At 44.7% G+C, this 17382-nt stretch overlaps 1 protein-coding gene across 4 annotated transcripts in view; it reads right to left on the reverse strand.

Moving 5' to 3' along the window:
• Window positions 1-5484: 5484 nt before the first annotated feature.
• The window catches only part of LOC124009374 (rho guanine nucleotide exchange factor 18-like), a 50132-nt gene continuing 38234 nt past the window's right edge, over window positions 5485-17382 (reverse strand). For all 4 annotated transcript variants that reach the window (XM_046321149.1, XM_046321150.1, XM_046321152.1 and 1 more), the window contains exons 17-22: window positions 15426-15578; window positions 11242-11370; window positions 10659-11132; window positions 7136-7337; window positions 6229-6327; window positions 5485-5693 (exon numbers count right to left, since the gene is read on the reverse strand). In XM_046321149.1, coding sequence (XP_046177105.1) covers window positions 5509-5693; window positions 6229-6327; window positions 7136-7337; window positions 10659-11132; window positions 11242-11370; window positions 15426-15578 — 1242 coding nt within the window. In that variant the 3' untranslated portion in view covers window positions 5485-5508. The remainder of the gene's footprint in view (window positions 5694-6228; window positions 6328-7135; window positions 7338-10658; window positions 11133-11241; window positions 11371-15425; window positions 15579-17382) is intronic.

The following is a 17382-nucleotide window of genomic DNA, read 5'->3' on the forward strand; positions in this document are numbered from 1 at the left end:
CAGGTCCCAGACGTGCTCAATGGGATTGAGATGCGTGCTCTTCGCTGGCCATGGCAGAACAATGACATACCTGTCTTGCAGGAAATCACGCACAGAACGAGCAGTATGGCTGGTGGTATTGTCATGCTGGAGGGTCATGTCAGGATGAACCTGCAGGGAGGGTACCATATGAGGGAGGAGGATGTCTTCCCTGTAACGCACAGCGTTGAGATTGCCTGCAATGACAATGACCCTCCACCTCTAAATCGATCCCGCTCCAGAGTACAGGCCTCGGTGTAACACTCATTTCTTCGACGATAAACGCGAATCTGACCATCACCCCTGGTGAGACAAAACCGCGACTCGTCAGTGAAGAGCACTTTTTGCCAGCCCTGTCTGGTCCAACGACGGTGGGTTTGTGCCCATAGGCAACGTTGTTGCCGGTGATGTCTGGTGAGGACCTGCCTTACAACAGGCCTACAAGCCCTCAGTCCAGCCTCTCAGCCTATTGCGCACAGTCTGAGCACTGATGGAGGGATTGTGCGTTCCTGGGGTAAATAGGGCTGTTGTTGCCATTCTGTACCTGTCCCGCAAGTGTGATGTTCGGATGTACCGATCCTGTACAGATGTTGTTACACGTGGTCTGCCACTGCGAGGACGATCAGTTGTCCGTCCTGTCTCCCTGTAGCGCTATCTTAGGCGTCTCACAGTACAGACATTGCAATTTATTTCCCTGGCCACATCTGCAGTCCTCATGCCTCCTTGCAGCATGCCTAAGGCATGTTCACGCAGATGAGCAGGGACCCTGGGCATCTTTCTTTTGGTGTTTTTCAGAGTCAGTAGAAATGCCTCTTTAGTGTCCTAAGTTTTCATAACTGTGACCTTAATTGCCTACCGTCTGTAACCTATTAGTGCCTTAACCGGTCCACACGTGCATGTTCAGTAATTTTTTACGGTTCATTGAACAAGCATGGGAAACAGTGTGTAAACCCTTTACAATGAGGATTTGAAGTCATTTGGATGTTTTACGAATTATCTTTGAAAGACAGGGTCCTGAAAAAGCGACGTTTCTTTTTTTTGCTGAGCTCATAATCAATTGTCTCAATTCTCCAGTAACTTAATGTTTTTTTAACTTAATACATTTGCTAAATATTTGTTGGTTGTGCATCCCAAATGGCACCCTGTTTCCTTTATAGTGCACTACTTTTGAACCAGGGTCCATTTGGGACTCAACCCGTGCATGACTTGGGCAGGAGCTCTCTGAATACCGGCACCTCAGATGTTTCTACTGTTTCAGTTCCTGCACCTCAATATAAACAGTTTCTTTAACCTCTGATAGAAAATTAGGTTAAAAGTATTGAGTTCCAGCACCTAAATATAAACAGTACCGGCACCTATACTAAACAAAAATATATAAAAACGCAATATTTAAAGTGTTGGTCCCGTGTTTCATTAGTTGAAATAAAAGAAACCAGGAAACTTTCATACACACAAAATGCTTATTTCTCAAAAAAAGTTGTGCACAAAATGTGTTTACATCCCTGTTAGTGAGCATTTTTCCTTTGCCAAGATAATCCATCCATCCGACAGGTGTGGCATATCAATATGTTGATTAAACAGCATGATCATTACAGGGGTGCACCTTGTGCTGGGGACAATAAAAAAAAACAGTCAAAAATAATAATTTGCACCAAAGAAAAGAGATAAATACAAAAAAAACGAATGAAATAAAAAACAGTGTGCAGATGTAGGCGTATATGAAAACCACACCACGATATACAATACATACGTACAAAATAAAAAATATTTGTTAAAACCTACTAATTATAAATGTATGAAGAAATTGATCAGTAATCATGGAAAATGTGCAGTTCTGACACACAACGCGATGCCACAGATAAAGTTGAGGGAGCGTGCAATTGGCATGCTGACTGCAGGACTGTCCGCCAGAGCTATTGCCAGAGAATGTTAATTTCTCCACCATAAGCCGCCTCCGTCATTTGTAGAGAATTTTGCAGTACGTCTAACCGGCCTCACAACCACAGACCCCATTTAACCACGCCAGACCAGGACCTCCACATCCGGCTTCTTCACCTGCGGGATCGTCTGAGACCAGCAACCCGGACAGCTGATGAAACCAAGGAGTATTTCTGTCTGTAATAAAGCCCTCTTGCGGGCCATTCTGATTGGCTGGGCCTGGCCCCCCATGGCGGCACCCCCACCCAGTCAGGTGAAATCCATAGATTAGGGACAAATGTATTAATTTAATTTGACTGATATCCTTAAATGATCTGTAACTCAGTAAAATCTTTGAAATTGTTGCATGTTGCGTTTATATTTTTGTTCAGGATAGTTTGAGCATACAACATAGCTCAGTATTTGCATTATTTATTTTATACGGTCTTATTTGCTCATCTTTATCAAGGGTGCCAATAATTCCTGACCCCACTGTAAATTCCGTAGCTAAACAAAGTAGATTTGGGTTTGTTGTTGTTCCCGTTCATTTCATCACAGCCACGAGTCCATAAACACAGGAAGGACCTGGTCAGTACTGGAAATATAGGTGGTGTTCCCCTGCATCAACCAATGGTTGCGTGCCACGTCATCGACTGTGCCGTCGGGCACCAGATTGCTATAACATGCGGTTAGCTGATGCGTAAAATATCTATACCTAAGATCTGGCATGTGTCACCAACATATTAGCAGAGGAACACCACTATTTTAACAGTCTACTAGAGGTCAAAGGATAGGGGTGAGAGATAAGAAGTCAAGAGTCTTGACGGAAGAAGCTGGTTGGTCAGGGAGAGTGCTTTGTCAGATTCATCTGCACACTATTTTGCAGCCAATGACATGAGATATTCACCAGGGTTATTTGATGATGTCACCAGGTGGCTTTTAAACATCCGAGGAGGAATACGCCAAAATAAATAAACAATGCATTTCATCCTCAACATGGCTTCATCATTGCCAACCTCAGAAATATAGTCACCATTCTTCTTCTGTTGCTAATATAAAACGTTCAGTTGGTGGTATATGACCTGGCAGTAGCTAGAGTTGTACTGCAACTGAATATGAATGACCCTTTTCATTCTGGCCCCGTCTCAAATTACACTCTCACAGCAGTCAAACTCTCTAGCCTTCTCTCCACAATGTGTGCCTGCCTTGCTGATGAGATGAGAGCCAAGGGAGGCGCTGCAGTGCTGTGTGAATCATCAGTTCTGAATGGAGAGTCTGTCTGACTGGGAGAGTCACTCCAGGAGCCAGAGGAGACTTCATCAGCGTTAACGGGCAGGACCAGGCAACCAGGACCAGGCAACCAGGAACAGGCAACCAGGACCAGACAACCAGGACCAGGCAACCAGGACCAGGCAACCAGGACCAGGCAACCAGGACCAGGCAACCAGGACCAGGCAACCAGGACCAGGCAACCAGGACCAGGCAACCAGGTAGTGACAGGGCATCAAGTCTCCACCGGCTCCTGGAGTGACTCTCCCAGTCAGACAGACTCTCCATTCAGAACTCAAGCTACTGCCAGGTCATATACCACCAACTGAATGTTTTATATTAGCAACAGAAGAAGAATGGTGACTATAATTCTGAGGTTGCCGGTCAGATGGGTTTTGACCTCTGACCTCATCCAAGTGTTTTGAAGCGAGAGGATTAAAGGAATCAAGGAAATACAATTGAGATTCACCCATTGAGGTGCTGAACTGGAGGCAAAACATACACCACTAACTATTACAGGCCACTGTTCTATTCTGGTGGGGGACGACAGAACTGCTTTGTCCCTGCTCTGGTTCACTGCTATTTCAGACTGGACATGGGATGGGAGGAAGTGAGTCATTCGGAGGTGACATTGAGGCCGGGGATTCAATCCGATTACGCCAATGCATATTTTATAGGAAACTATTAGATTGAATCCCGGCCTGACTTGACTGAGCCCTCCTTCTAGAAACAAACAGGCGAGGCCGATTACAGGCATCATAATTATTTTTTATTCCTTCCATCGGCTGTGGATGGGAACCGCAACAGTTCACCAGGACATCAACATCACAGCAGAATGTCCAGACCATATATATATATATATATATATATATTTAAGCAATAAGGCCAGAGGAGGTGTGGTATATGGCCAATATACCGTGTCTAAGGGCTGTTCTTACGGACGACGCAACGCAGAGTACCTGGACACAGCACTTAGCCGTGGTATATTGGCAATATACCACAAACCCCAGAGGTGCCTTATTGCTATTATAAACTGGTTAGTAATTTAATTAGAGCAGTAAAAACAAATGTTTCGTCATACCCGTGGCACACAGTGCGATATACCACGGCTATATCAGCCAAACAGCATTCAGGGCTGGAACCACTCGGGTTATAAGTAACAACAGCATAGTAGAAACAATAGAACATGTGTTATAGGGAGATTCCATTTTGAACATAATACCGACATAATTAGAAGCAGTAAAAACAATTGTTTTGTCATACGTGTTCTAATTCTATTCCCAGACTGTGTTCACTGGAAACTGTGTAACCATGAACAGAACATCTTCCCGATAGAACATTGTTCAAAAAGTTCCTTGGTTCCCAGAACATAACCTTTTGACAGTTACACAATGAAGAAAACCATCTGGCAAAACGCTTTGCCTCTTGTTCAAAGTACACACATAGGATAGTTCTAACATTTCACTCTCACACACAAACTTTCCTGTCGTAAAACTAAACTAAAACTTGACTGACAACAATCCATGTTGATATGGGTGTGGAGAAGCTGTCTGACGAAATGCTGACAAAATGTCATGAAACCCTCTCCCGTAAACTTCATAACAAAAATCACAAAATGGCATAAACCACAGTAGAATTGGCATAATTTAGTACAGTAGTCATTATTATTCACAGTGTTAAAATACACCATAATTCCCATACCATAAGGGCCCATTTCCCAGACACAGATTAAGCCTAGTCTTGGACTAAAAAAATAAAAATAAAAAAACTGGGAGAATCTCAATTGAGAATCTTTTTTTAGTCCTGGACTAAACTTAATCTGCGTCTGGTAAACTGGTCAGTTTTACACCTCACAGCTAAATGAACATTTACTTCCATACATTCTATGAAATGAAGAAATACAAAACGAGGAACAGGTCAATTCAGATTTAAAAGAGTTTCTAATGCGCTCTGAGGTAACGTGCTTGGCACCTCAGACCTGTAAACAATTCAAAGTAATAACCAGCTTCCTTACATGAATTTAAATCATCTTTAAAAGGCTTAAAAACATAAAGACTTGAGTGCAGAGAGAGTTTAGAGACAAGCACTCATCCAAACAATAGAAATGAATTTTGGAAATGTGGAAATTCAACAGGAACAGTACCAGCAATTAGAAAGCCCAATCAGTAAAAAAAAAAATCTATAATCTTTACTGTGGACAGAGCTTTGGCGGGCCAAATATAAATCACTCGTGGGCCGGTTTTAGCACATGGGCCGCCAGTTTCAGAGCTCTGGCTTATAGGGTTCTGGTGTCGCCCTGTGTCCTTACAGGTAGATAACGTGTTCCTTGGTTGGTTTGCTTGCTATGTCTTTGGGGAAGGGTGGAGGGGGAGGTGGAGGTTTGGGTGGAGGGACGTGGCTCTGGTTATTGGTCCTCATGCTGCTGCTGGACGACAGGGTCTGGGAGGGCTTAGCGCTGGACAGGGGCTCTGGAGGACTAAAGAAATCATCTGAAGAGGCATAACAGCGTACGGTTAACTTAATTATTGTGTGTGTTAATTTAGTTCCTGAGATGTTAAAACAGTAAAAATCGACAATATGTATCTGGAACTCCCAAGGTTCTCGTCTTAGATGATTGGTAGGTCCAGTGAGGGTTCTTACCTGATTGGTAGCATCAGTGAGGGCTCTTACCTGATTGGTAGCATCAGTAACGGGTTTTACCTGATTGGTAGTATCAGTGAGGGCTCTTACCTGATTGGTAGTATCAGTGAGGGCTCTTACCTGATTGGTAGTATCAGTGAGGGCTCTTACCTGATTGGTAGTATCAGTGAAGGCTCTTACCTGATTGGTAGCATCAGTGAGGGGTTTTACCTGATTGGTAGAATCAGTGAGGGGTTTTACCTGATTGGTAGCATCAGTGAGGGGGTTTACCTGATTGGTAGTATCACTAACGGGTTTTACCTGATTGTTTTACCTGATTGGTAGTATCAGTGAGGGCTCTTACCTATTATTATTATTATTATTATTATTATTATATTATCTTACCTGATTGGTAGTTTCTCTGTGGGCTCACAGTCTTCTTCCCTCTCAGACTCTGATTTCCTGTCACTCTGATCGGCACCACCTGAGACATTTCTATGGACGCTGCAGGAGGAAAGACAACACTGCATCAGAACTATGGAGATCAGTGGAGGATGCTGAGGGGAGGACAGCTCATAATAATGTCTGGAACAGAGCAAATGGAATGGCATCAAATGCATAGAAACCATGTGTTTGATACCATTCCAGTGATTCCACTCCAGCCATTACCACAAGCCTCCTGTGGTGGAGATATACGCCCACTGCTTTAACAGATCATAGAAAATATCAATATGGGGTAAATGTTATGATTTCCCCTAGCACAGCTGAGGTCAAGAGGAAAGAGTAGGACTTCAAAACAAGTGAATCAGTACATGACTAATAAACGGAACGTTTGAGATTATAGGAGTGCCGTGTACAGTTCTGACCTGCGCCGTGTTCTGACCTGCGCCGTGTTCTGACCTGCGCCGTGTTCTGTTCCGTTCTGACCTGCGCCGTGTTCTGTTCCGTTCTGACCTGCGCCGTGTTCTGTTCCGTTCTGACCTGCGCCGTGTTCTGTTCCGTTCTGACCTGCGCCGTGTTCTGTTCCGTTCTGACCTGCGCCGTGTTCCGTTCTGACCTGCGTCGTGTTCCGTTCTGACCTGCGCCGTGTTCCGTTCTGACCTGCGCCGTGTTCCGTTCTGACCTGCGCCGTGTTCCGTTCTGACCTGCGCCGTGATCTGTTCTGACCTGCGCCGTGATCTGACCTGCACCGTGCTCTGACTTGAGCCGTGTTCTGACTTGCACCGTGGTCTGACCTGAGCCGTGTTCTACTGAGCCGTGTTCTACTGAGCCGTGTTCTACTGAGCCGTGTTCTACTGAGCCGAGTTCTTACCTGCACTGTGATTGCGCTTGTGGTGGGACCTCTTCTTACTGCTCTTCTCCTTGCCCTTGTTACCAAGGACAGCCAACTTGGTGGGTATCTGCTGTTGCACGGCCCCTGGTTTATGAACCACCTGGTTGGTTGTGCTGATCAGGTGGATGGGGAACTCCGGTTTAGGGGGCCCGGGGCTGATGCTCTCCCTGCGAGGGGGCACCTAAGATACGATAATATAAAGTTATGAATATAACTGTGAATGAACTACTGGAAAATGAGTTACAACACACAGCTATGGAGATCTGACTGGCAAGAGTGTTGTACCAAGTGCACCGAATGGGAACATTACTGTCCATTTCCATGGAAATTCAGCATGCAAAATACACAATATCAATACACTATTGAACACCACGTTACAATATAAAAACACTGGGAAGTGAGCACACATTCACGTAGTTGGTTAGGGTTGAAAAATACTGGTAACTTGACAAAGTACTATTTCCTGAATCCGGGAATCCTCTAACTGGGATTTCTAGAAAACCATGGTTGGTACAGTGCATTTGGAAAGTATTCAGACCCCTCAACCTTTTCCACATTTTGTTACGTTACAGCCTTATTCTAAAATGGATTCAATCATTTTTTTCCCTCGTCAATCTACACACAATACCCCATAACGACAAAGCAAAAACAGGTTTTTAGAAATTTGTGCAAATTTATAACAAATAAAAAACTGAAATACCTTATTTACATAAGTACCTTTGCTACCTTTACTATGATACTCGAAAATTGAGCTCAGATGCATCCTGTTCCATTGATCATCCTTGAGATGATTCTACAACTTGATTGGATCCATATGTGGTAAATTCAATTGATTGGACATGATTTAGAAAGGCACACACCTATCTATATAAGGTCCCACAGTTGACGGTGCATGTCAGAGTAAAAACAAAGCCATGAGAGGTCGAAGGAATTGTTGAAGGTCCCCAAGAACACAGCGGCTTCCATCGTTAAATGGAAGAAGTTTGGAACCGCCAAGACTCTTCCTAGAGCTGGCCGCTGGGCCAAACTAAGCAATCGGGGGAGAAAAGCCCTGGTCCCGATGGTCACTCTTACAGAGCTCCAGAATTCCTCTGCGGAGATGGGAGAACCTTCCAGAAGGAAAACCATATGTGCAGCACTCCACCAATTAGGCCTTTATGGTAGAGTGGCCAGATGGAAGCTACTCCTGAGTAAAAGGCACATGACAGCCCACAGCCCACCTAAAGGATTCTCATACAATGGGAAACAAGATTCTCTGGTCTGATGAAACCAAGATTGAACTTTAGGAGGAAACCTGGCACCAACCCTACGGTGAAGCATGGCGGTGGCAGCATCATGCTGTGGGGATGTTTTTCAGCAGCAGGTACTGGGAGACTAGTCAGAATCAAGGGAAAGCTGAACAGAGATCCTTGATGAAAACCTGCTCCAGAGCTCTCAGGACCTCAGACTGGGCAAAGGTTCACCTTTTAACTTTTTATGGCTACAGGGCAGTATTGAGTAGCTTGGATGAAAAGGTGCCCATTGTAAACGGCCTGCTCCTCTGTCTCAGTTGCTAACATATGCATATTATTATTAGTATTGGATAGAAAACACTCTGAAGTTTCTAAAACTGTTTGAATTATGTCTGAGAGTATAACAGAACTCATATTGCAGGCAAAAACCTGAGAAATTACACTTCCTGTTCGTATTTCTTCTGGGGGTGGCAGATTTTCAACCAAGCTCTCATTGAAATTACAGCGAGATATGGATGAGTTTTCACTTCCTACGCCTTCCACTAGATGTCAACAGTCAATATAACTTTGTCTGATGACTCTAATGTGAAGGGGGGGTCTAATGAGACAGGAAATAGTCACCACTGCCACGAGTTGACCATGCTTTCACCATGCGCGTTCACAGGGGAAGGACCTGCGTTCCACTGGTCATCTGAAGTCATTCTAATTCTCCGGTTGGAATGTTATTCAAGATCTATGTAAACAACATTCTAAAGATTGATTCAGTACATCGGTTGACATGTTTCTACTGACTGTTACGGAACTTTTGGACATTTCGTCACGTTATAGTGGACGCGCTTTGCGACTTTGGATATGTTTACCAGACGCGCTAACCAAAGTAGCTAATTGGACATAAATAACGGACAAATCTTCGAACAAAACAAGCATTTATTGTGGACCTGGGATGTCTAGGACTGTATTCTGATGAAGTACATCAAAGGTTAGGAAACATTTATCATGTATTTTCTGGTTTCTGTTGACTCCAACATGGCTGCTAATTTGGCTACTGTTCTGAGCTCCGTCTCAGATTATTGCATGGTGTGCTTTTTCCGTAAACTTTTTTTGAAATCTGACACAGCGGTTGCATTAAGGAGAGGTATATCTATAATTCCATGTGTATAACTTGTATTATCATCTACATTTATGATGAGTATTTCTGTTGAAACGATGTGGCTATGCAAAATCACTTGATGTTTTTGTAACTAGTGAACCTAATACGCCAATGTAAACCCTGATTTTTTAAAATATAAATATGAACTTTATCAAACAAAACATGCATGTATTGTGTAACATGAAGTCCTATGAGTGTCATCTGATGAAGATAATTCAAGGTTAGTGATTAATTTTATCTCTATTTTTGCTTTTTGTGAATGCTATATTTCGCTGGAAAATGGCTGTGCTTATTGTGGTTTGGAGGAGACCTGACATAATCGTTTGTAGTGCTTTCGCTGAAAAGCCTATTTGAAATCGGACACTTTGGTGTGATTAATAACAAGATTAACTTTTAAATGATATAAAACACGTGTGTTTTAGGAATTGTAATTATGAGATTTCTGTGGTTTGAATTTGGCTCCCTCTATTTTCACTGGGAGTTGTCATATCGATCCCGTTAGCGGGATTGCAGCCATAACAAGTTAACAGGACAACGACCCTAAGTACACAGCCAAAACAATGCAAGAGTGGGTTCGGGCAAGTCTCTGAATGTCCTTGAGTGGCCCAGACTTGAACACGATTAAACATCTCTGGAGAGACCTGAAACTAGCTGTGTAGCGACACTCCCCATCCAACCTGACAGAGCTTGAGAGGATCTGCAGAGAAGAATGGGACAAACTCCACAAATACAGGTGTACCAATAAAGTACTGAGTACAGGGTCTCAACACCCTGTACTCAGGGAAATGTGATATTGTGTATGTAAATGTGATATTGTGTATGTAAATGTGATATTGTGTATGTAAATGTGATATTGTGTATGTAAATGTGATATTGTGTATGTAAATGTGATATTGTGTATTTAAATGTGATATTTCAGTTGAATTTTTTATAACATTTGCTAAAATTTCTAAAAACCAATTTTTACTTTGTCATTATGAGGTAATGTGTGTAGATTGATGAGGGGAAAAACTATGTATTCCATTTTAGAATAAGGCTGTAACGTAAAAAAATGTGGAAGAAGTCAGGGGGTCTGAATACTTTCTGAATGCACTGTCCTATTACGTCCTATGTGGCTCACCTCCGGGGGCTGCTCCAGGAAAATGTTGGTGGCTACAGAGGGGCTGGGGGGGACAAGGACCTTGGGGATCTGGATAACCTCTCTTCCTTTCATCCAATCAGCTGTCAGGTCCCCTCGGAAGGACTGGGAGAGGAGGGGAGGATCCCCTCGGAAGGACTGGGAGAGGAGGGGAGGATCCACTCGGAAGGACTGGGAGAGGGAAGGATCCCCTCGGAAGGACTGGGAGAGGGGAAGATCCCCTCGGAAGGACTGGGAGAGGGGAAGATCCCCTCGGAAGGACTGGGAGAGGGAAGGATCCCCTCGGAAGGACTGGGAGAGGGGAAGATCCCCTCGGAAGGACTGGGAGAGGGAAGGATCCACTCGGAAGGACTGGGAGAGGGAAGGATCCACTCGGAAGGACTGGGAGAGGGGAGGATCCCCTCGGATGGACTGGGAGAGGGGAAGATCCCCTCGGAAGGACTGGGAGAGGGGAGCCTAAGGAGAAGAATAGAATGTCCGGATGATGTAAACATCTACAAATACATCAACAACAGCTCATCACACTATTGGTCCTCAGTTCTTAACGACCACACCACATCCCCACCTGCTGAGCTCTGAAGTTAAAACTCCCAGGGTTGGTGACGGTCTTGTTCTGCTTCAACTTCATCTGTGTATTGAGGTGCTCCTTCTGTTTTTCCACCGTCCTCATCGACTCCCTCAGCCTCTCTAGATCCTGTTGGTACATTACATGACAAAGGTAAATTACTTTAAATAAACACATTTTGTCACATACACCGGATAGGTGCAGTGAAATGTGTTGTTTTACAGGGTCAGACATAGTAGCACGGTGACCCTGAAGCAAATTAGGGATAAGTGCCTTGTTCAAGGGCACTGGCAGATTTTTCACCATGTCGACTCGAGTATTCGAACTAGCAACCTTTTGGTTACTGGTCCACTGCTCTGACTGCTAGGCTACCTCCCGCTGTCAGCAACATACCCACACTACATCTGACTACTGGCTTTCCTCTGAAGCTAAGCAGGGTTGGTCCTGGTCCGTCCCTGGATGGGAGACCAGATGCTGCTGGAAGTGGGGTTGGAGGGCAGATAGGGGTCACTGTTCCCTCTGGTCTTCTAGGCTACTATCCATACATGTTGTCAGTCACCATGCACTCTGTATAAATATCTCAGACTTAATTTTTTTTTTTTTAACTAGGCAAGTCAGTTAAGGTAAAATTCTTATTTTCAATGACGGCCTAGGAACAGTGGGTTAACTGCCTGTTCAGGGGCAGAACGACAGATTTGTACCTTGTCAGCTCGGGGATTTGAACTTGCAACCTTTCGGTTACTAGTCCAACACTCTAACCACTAGGCTACCCTGCCGCCCCAATGAAGAGCTTGGTGTGTTCAAACCAGATCTGGTATTGAGGGGTTATGTGAGGGTACAGTATGTGAGGGTATTGTGGCTGTTGTTAAAGGAAATGGCTGAAAGTATAGGCCTACCCCTTTGTTAGCCTAAGAGGTATTTCTTTAGAGACCTGATTATATAACAACGCTTTAGTCCACAATTTTCCAGAGCGGCGCAGTTGTCCAACACCCTGGTTCCATTCAGACTGTATCACAGCGGTCTAGCACCCTGGTTCCATTCAGGCTGTATCACAGCGGTCTAGCACCCTGGTTCCATTCAGGCTGTATCACAGCGGTCTAACACCCTGGTTCCATTCAGACTGTATCACAGCGGTCTAACACCCTGGTTCCATCCAGGCTGTATCACAGCGGTCTAGCACCCTGGTTCCATTCAGGCTGTATCACAGCGGTCTAGCACCCTGGTTCCATTCAGACTGTATCACAGCGGTCTAGCACCCTGGTTCCATTCAGACTGTATCACAGCGGTCTAGCACCCTGGTTCCATTCAGGCTGTATCACAGCGGTCTAGCACCCTGGTTCCATTCAGACTGTATCACAGCGGTCTAACACCCTGGTTCCATTCAGACTGTATCACAGCGGTCTAGCACCCTGGTTCCATTCAGACTGTATCACAGCGGTCTAGCACCCTGGTTCCATTCAGACTGTATCACAGTGGACTAACACCCTGGTTCCATCCAGGCTGTATCACAGCGGTCTAACACCCTGGTTCCATTCAGGCTGTATCACAGCGGTCAAAGACACTACAGATACCCTGGTTTGAATCTAGCCTGTATCACAACCGGCCGTGACTGGGAGTCCCATAGGGCGGTGCACAATTGGTCCAGCATCCGGGTTTGGCCGGTGTAGGCCGTCATTGTAAATAAGAATTTGTTCTTATCTGACTTGCCTAGTTAAATAAAGGTTAAATATATTTTTTATTTCAAATGCTTCATGCTAGAAACAAGCTGAACAATGCTGGGAAAGACGTGACTCCGATGCATATGGTTTGTGTTTGGTTTGTCTCTATCACATTCAGAGTCTTCGCTACAACCTTCTGTTGCCGAGGAGACAAAACATGTACTTGGCTTGGGAAGTAATGTGTGATTCTGTCACTTTCAATTGACATTCAAATATTTCAACACGCTATTAAACAACATATTAACTCTACATCAGTCGGGAGCCACAGCCAGGTAGCCTAAGAAGGAACAAACAAATGTATTATTTAAGCTATATTATTATTATTATTATTATTATTATTATTATTTCAAGGCCATTTAAGAATCCATTGTGAAGCATTTGAGACATGCAAGAAGCTAGCAGGAGCACTCAGCATTTCAACAACATTCCTATACATGTATTTATTATGAAATACTACATTTAAAAAAATACTTTGAATTAAATAATAATTCAATGAAAAATGTCTTATTAGGTTATACAGTCAGTGATTTTACAGTGCCTTTGGCCAGTCTCTGGTTTGAGGATCATGTGGTGAGCTATGCATTGCCTAGTTTGTATATATTTCCGTGCCCTAATCACAGCCAACACAAATCTATTTTGTAACAACAGTATCATGGAATGAATTAGAAAATGCTAGTTTTGCATATGAAAAAAAGTTACAAGTGTATATTGGCCTACCTGATGATATGCGGCTGCTGTGTTAATCAATGAATGTATTTTTCTGAAATTCGTTGATGATCAGATACTTCAGGCGTAACTGGTTCTGTTCTGATATATTTTTACACTTGATAGACAACTTTATCACTGTTAGTTAGACTGTCCTCTTTTTTTTTTTTAACACTAGCCTGTATAGAAATCAAAATGTATCTGGCACTGCAGTATGTGCACATTCGTTGTCATGCTCTGTTGTGGTATTAAAATAGATTCTGCTCGTCTACAGTCACGTAGAAATGATATAGAATTGCATGAAATGCGTTCATAAAAAGGCTCATTTTTCTTGGCCTGCAAAACAATGACAGGGTAGCCTAGTGGTTAGAGTGTAGAGGCGGCAGGGTAGCCTAGTGGTTAGAGTGTAGGGGCGGCAGGGTAGCCTAGTGATTAGAGTGTAGAGGCGGCAGGGTAGCCTAGTGGTTAGAGTGTAGAGGCGGCAGGGTAGCCTAGTGGTTAGAGTGTAGAGGCGGCAGGGTAGCCTAGTGGTTAGAGTGTAGAGGCGGCAGGGTAGCCTAGTGGTTAGAGTGTAGAGGCGGCAGGGTAGCCTAGTGGTTAGAGTGTAGGGGCGGCAGGGTAGCCTAGTGGTTAGAGTGTAGAGGAGGTAGGGTAGCCTAGTGGTTAGAGTGTAGGGGCGGCAGGGTAGCCTAGTGGTTAGAGTGTAGGGGCGGCAGGGTAGCCTAGTGGTTAGTGTAGAGGCGGCAGGGTAGCCTAGTGGTTAGAGTGTAGGGGCGGCAGGGTAGCCTAGTGGTTAGAGTGTAGGGGCGGCAGGGTAGCCTAGTGGTTAGAGTGTAGGGGCGGCAGGGTAGCCTAGTGGTTAGAGTGTAGGGGCGGCAGGGTAGCCTAGTGGATAGAGTGTAGGGGCGGCAGGGTAGCCTAGTGGTTAGAGTGTAGGGGCGGCAGGGTAGCCTAGTGGTTAGAGTGTAGGGGCGGCAGGGTAGCCTAGTGGTTAGAGTGTAGGGGCGGCAGGGTAGCCTAGTGGTTAGAGTGTAGGGGCGGCAGGGTAGCCTAGTGGTTAGAGTGTAGGGGCGGCAGGGTAGCCTAGTGGTTAGAGTGTAGAGGCGGCAGGGTAGCCTAGTGGTTAGAGTGTAGGGGCGGCAGGGTAGCCTAGTGGTTAGAGTGTAGGGGCGGCAGGGTAGCCTTTTGGTTAGAGTGTAGGGGCGGCAGGGTAGCCTAGTGGTTAGAGTGTAGGGGCGGCAGGGTAGCCTAGTGGTTAGAGCATTGGGCTAGTAACCGGAAGCTGACAAGGTACAAATCTGTCGTTCTGCCCCTGAACAGGCAGTTAACCCACTGTTCCTAGGCAGTCATTGAAAATAAGAATTTGTTCTTAACTGACTTGCCTAGTTAAATAAAGGTTAAAAAAAATAGATGAATTTAGTGCTTTTATTACAATGGAGGCAAGTCAGTCTCTTGTCCGCGGTAGTCTGAATTGACAACCTTCTGGGTACTTTGCAATGTAATGCTTACAAAACGAAGAACAGTTTCTAAAATTGAATATCTAAGACTCTGGTTTGTACTAGGAATGAGGGTAAATGATTGGCATGTTCTCTGCTATCCATTTGATGTTTTAATTATTATTTGGGGTATAGGGGAGGATCACTTTTTCAAGCGTTCAGGGAGGGTAAAAATATATTTTCACTGAAGGGAGGGCCATCCATTTTCATTTCATAGAGGTCAGATTTTCTCCTGTATATTATTATATTGTAAGGAAGCAGCAACCTGTTGGTATGTCTCTCTCTGTCTCTCCAGCTCCTCTCTCTCCATCTCTAGTTTCTTCTCCAGTCTCCTACACTCCTCCTCTCTCTGTCTTAGCTCCGCCTCTAGGACCTCCGCCTGCAGCCGGTGACGCTCCCGCTCCTTCTCCCAGCGAGCCTGGGGATAGAGATGGATGAAAGATGATGGAGAGAGAGAGAGATAGAGATGGAGAGATGAGAGAGATGATGGAGAGATAGAGATGGAGAGATGAGAGAGATGATGGAGAGAGATGAGATGGAGAGATGAGAGAGATGAGATGGAGAGATGAGATGGAGAGATGGAGAGAGATGAGATGGAGAGAGAGATGAGATGGAGAGAGAGATGAGATGGAGAGAGAGATGAGATGGAGAGAGAGATGAGATGGAGAGAGAGATGAGATGGAGAGAGAGATGAGATTGAGAGAGAGATGAGATGGAGAGAGAGATGAGATGGAGAGAGAGAAAGAGAGAGAAAGAGAGAGAAAGAGATGAGAGATGAGAGAGATGAGATGGAGAGATGAGAGAGATGAGATGGAGAGATGAGATGGAGAGAGAGATGGAGAGATGAGATGGAGAGAGAGATGGAGAGAGAGATGGAGAGATGAGATGGAGAGATGAGATGGAGAGATGAGAGAGATGAGATGGAGAGATGAGAGAGATGAGATGGAGAGATGAGAGAGATGAGATGGAGAGAGAGATGAGATGGAAGAGAGAGATGAGATGGGAGAGATGAGATGGAGAGAGAGAAAGAGAGAGAAAGAGATGAGAGATGAGAGAGATGAGATGGAGAGATGAGAGAGATGAGATGGAGAGATGAGAGAGATGAGATGGAGAGATGAGAGAGATGAGATGGAGAGATGAGAGAGATGAGATGGAGAGAGAGATGAGATGGAGAGAGAGATGGAGAGATGAGATGGAGAGAGAGATGGAGAGATGAGATGGAGAGAGAGATGGAGAGATGAGATGGAGAGAGAGATGGAGAGATGAGATGGAGAGATGAGAGAGATGAGATGGAGAGATGAGAGAGATGAGATGGAGAGAGAGATGAGATGGAAGAGAGAGATGAGATGGGAGAGATGAGATGGAGAGAGAGAAAGAGAGAGAAAGAGATGAGAGATGAGAGAGATGAGATGGAGAGATGAGAGAGATGAGATGGAGAGATGAGAGAGATGAGATGGAGAGATGAGAGAGATGAGATGGAGAGATGAGAGAGATGAGATGGAGAGATGAGAGAGATGAGATGGAGAGATGAGAGAGATGAGATGGAGAGAGAGATGAGATGGAGAGAGAGATGAGATGGAGAGAGAGATGAGAGAGATGAGATGGAGAGAGAGATGAGAGAGATGAGATGGAGAGATGAGAGAGATGAGATGAGATGGAGAGAGAGATGAGAGATGAGAGAGATGAGATGGAGAGATGAGAGAGATGAGATGGAGAGATGAGAGAGATGAGATGGAGAGAGAGATGAGATGGAGAGAGAGATGAGAGAGATGAGATGGAGAGAGAGATGAGAGAGATGAGATGGAGAGATGAGAGAGATGAGATGGAGAGATGAGAGAGATGAGATGGAGAGATGGAGAGAGAGATGAGAGAGATGAGATGGAGAGAGAGATGAGATGGAGAGAGAGATGAGAGAGATGAGATGGAGAGAGAGATGAGAGAGATGAGATGGAGAGATGAGAGAGATGAGATGGAGAGATGAGAGAGATGAGATGGAGAGAGAGATGAGATGGGAGAGAGAGATGAGATGGGAGAGAGAGATGAGATGGGAGAGATGAGATGGAGAGAGAGAAAGAGAGAGAAAGAGATGAGAGATGAGAGAGATGAGATGGAGAGATGAGAGAGATGAGATGGAGAGATGAGAGAGATGAGAGAGATGAGATGGAGAGATGGAGAGAGATGAGATGGAGAGATGAGAGAGATGAGATGGAGAGATGAGAGAG

This window comes from Oncorhynchus gorbuscha, linkage group LG22, assembly GCF_021184085.1.
Source record: "Oncorhynchus gorbuscha isolate QuinsamMale2020 ecotype Even-year linkage group LG22, OgorEven_v1.0, whole genome shotgun sequence".
Lineage (NCBI taxonomy): Eukaryota > Metazoa > Chordata > Actinopteri > Salmoniformes > Salmonidae > Oncorhynchus > Oncorhynchus gorbuscha.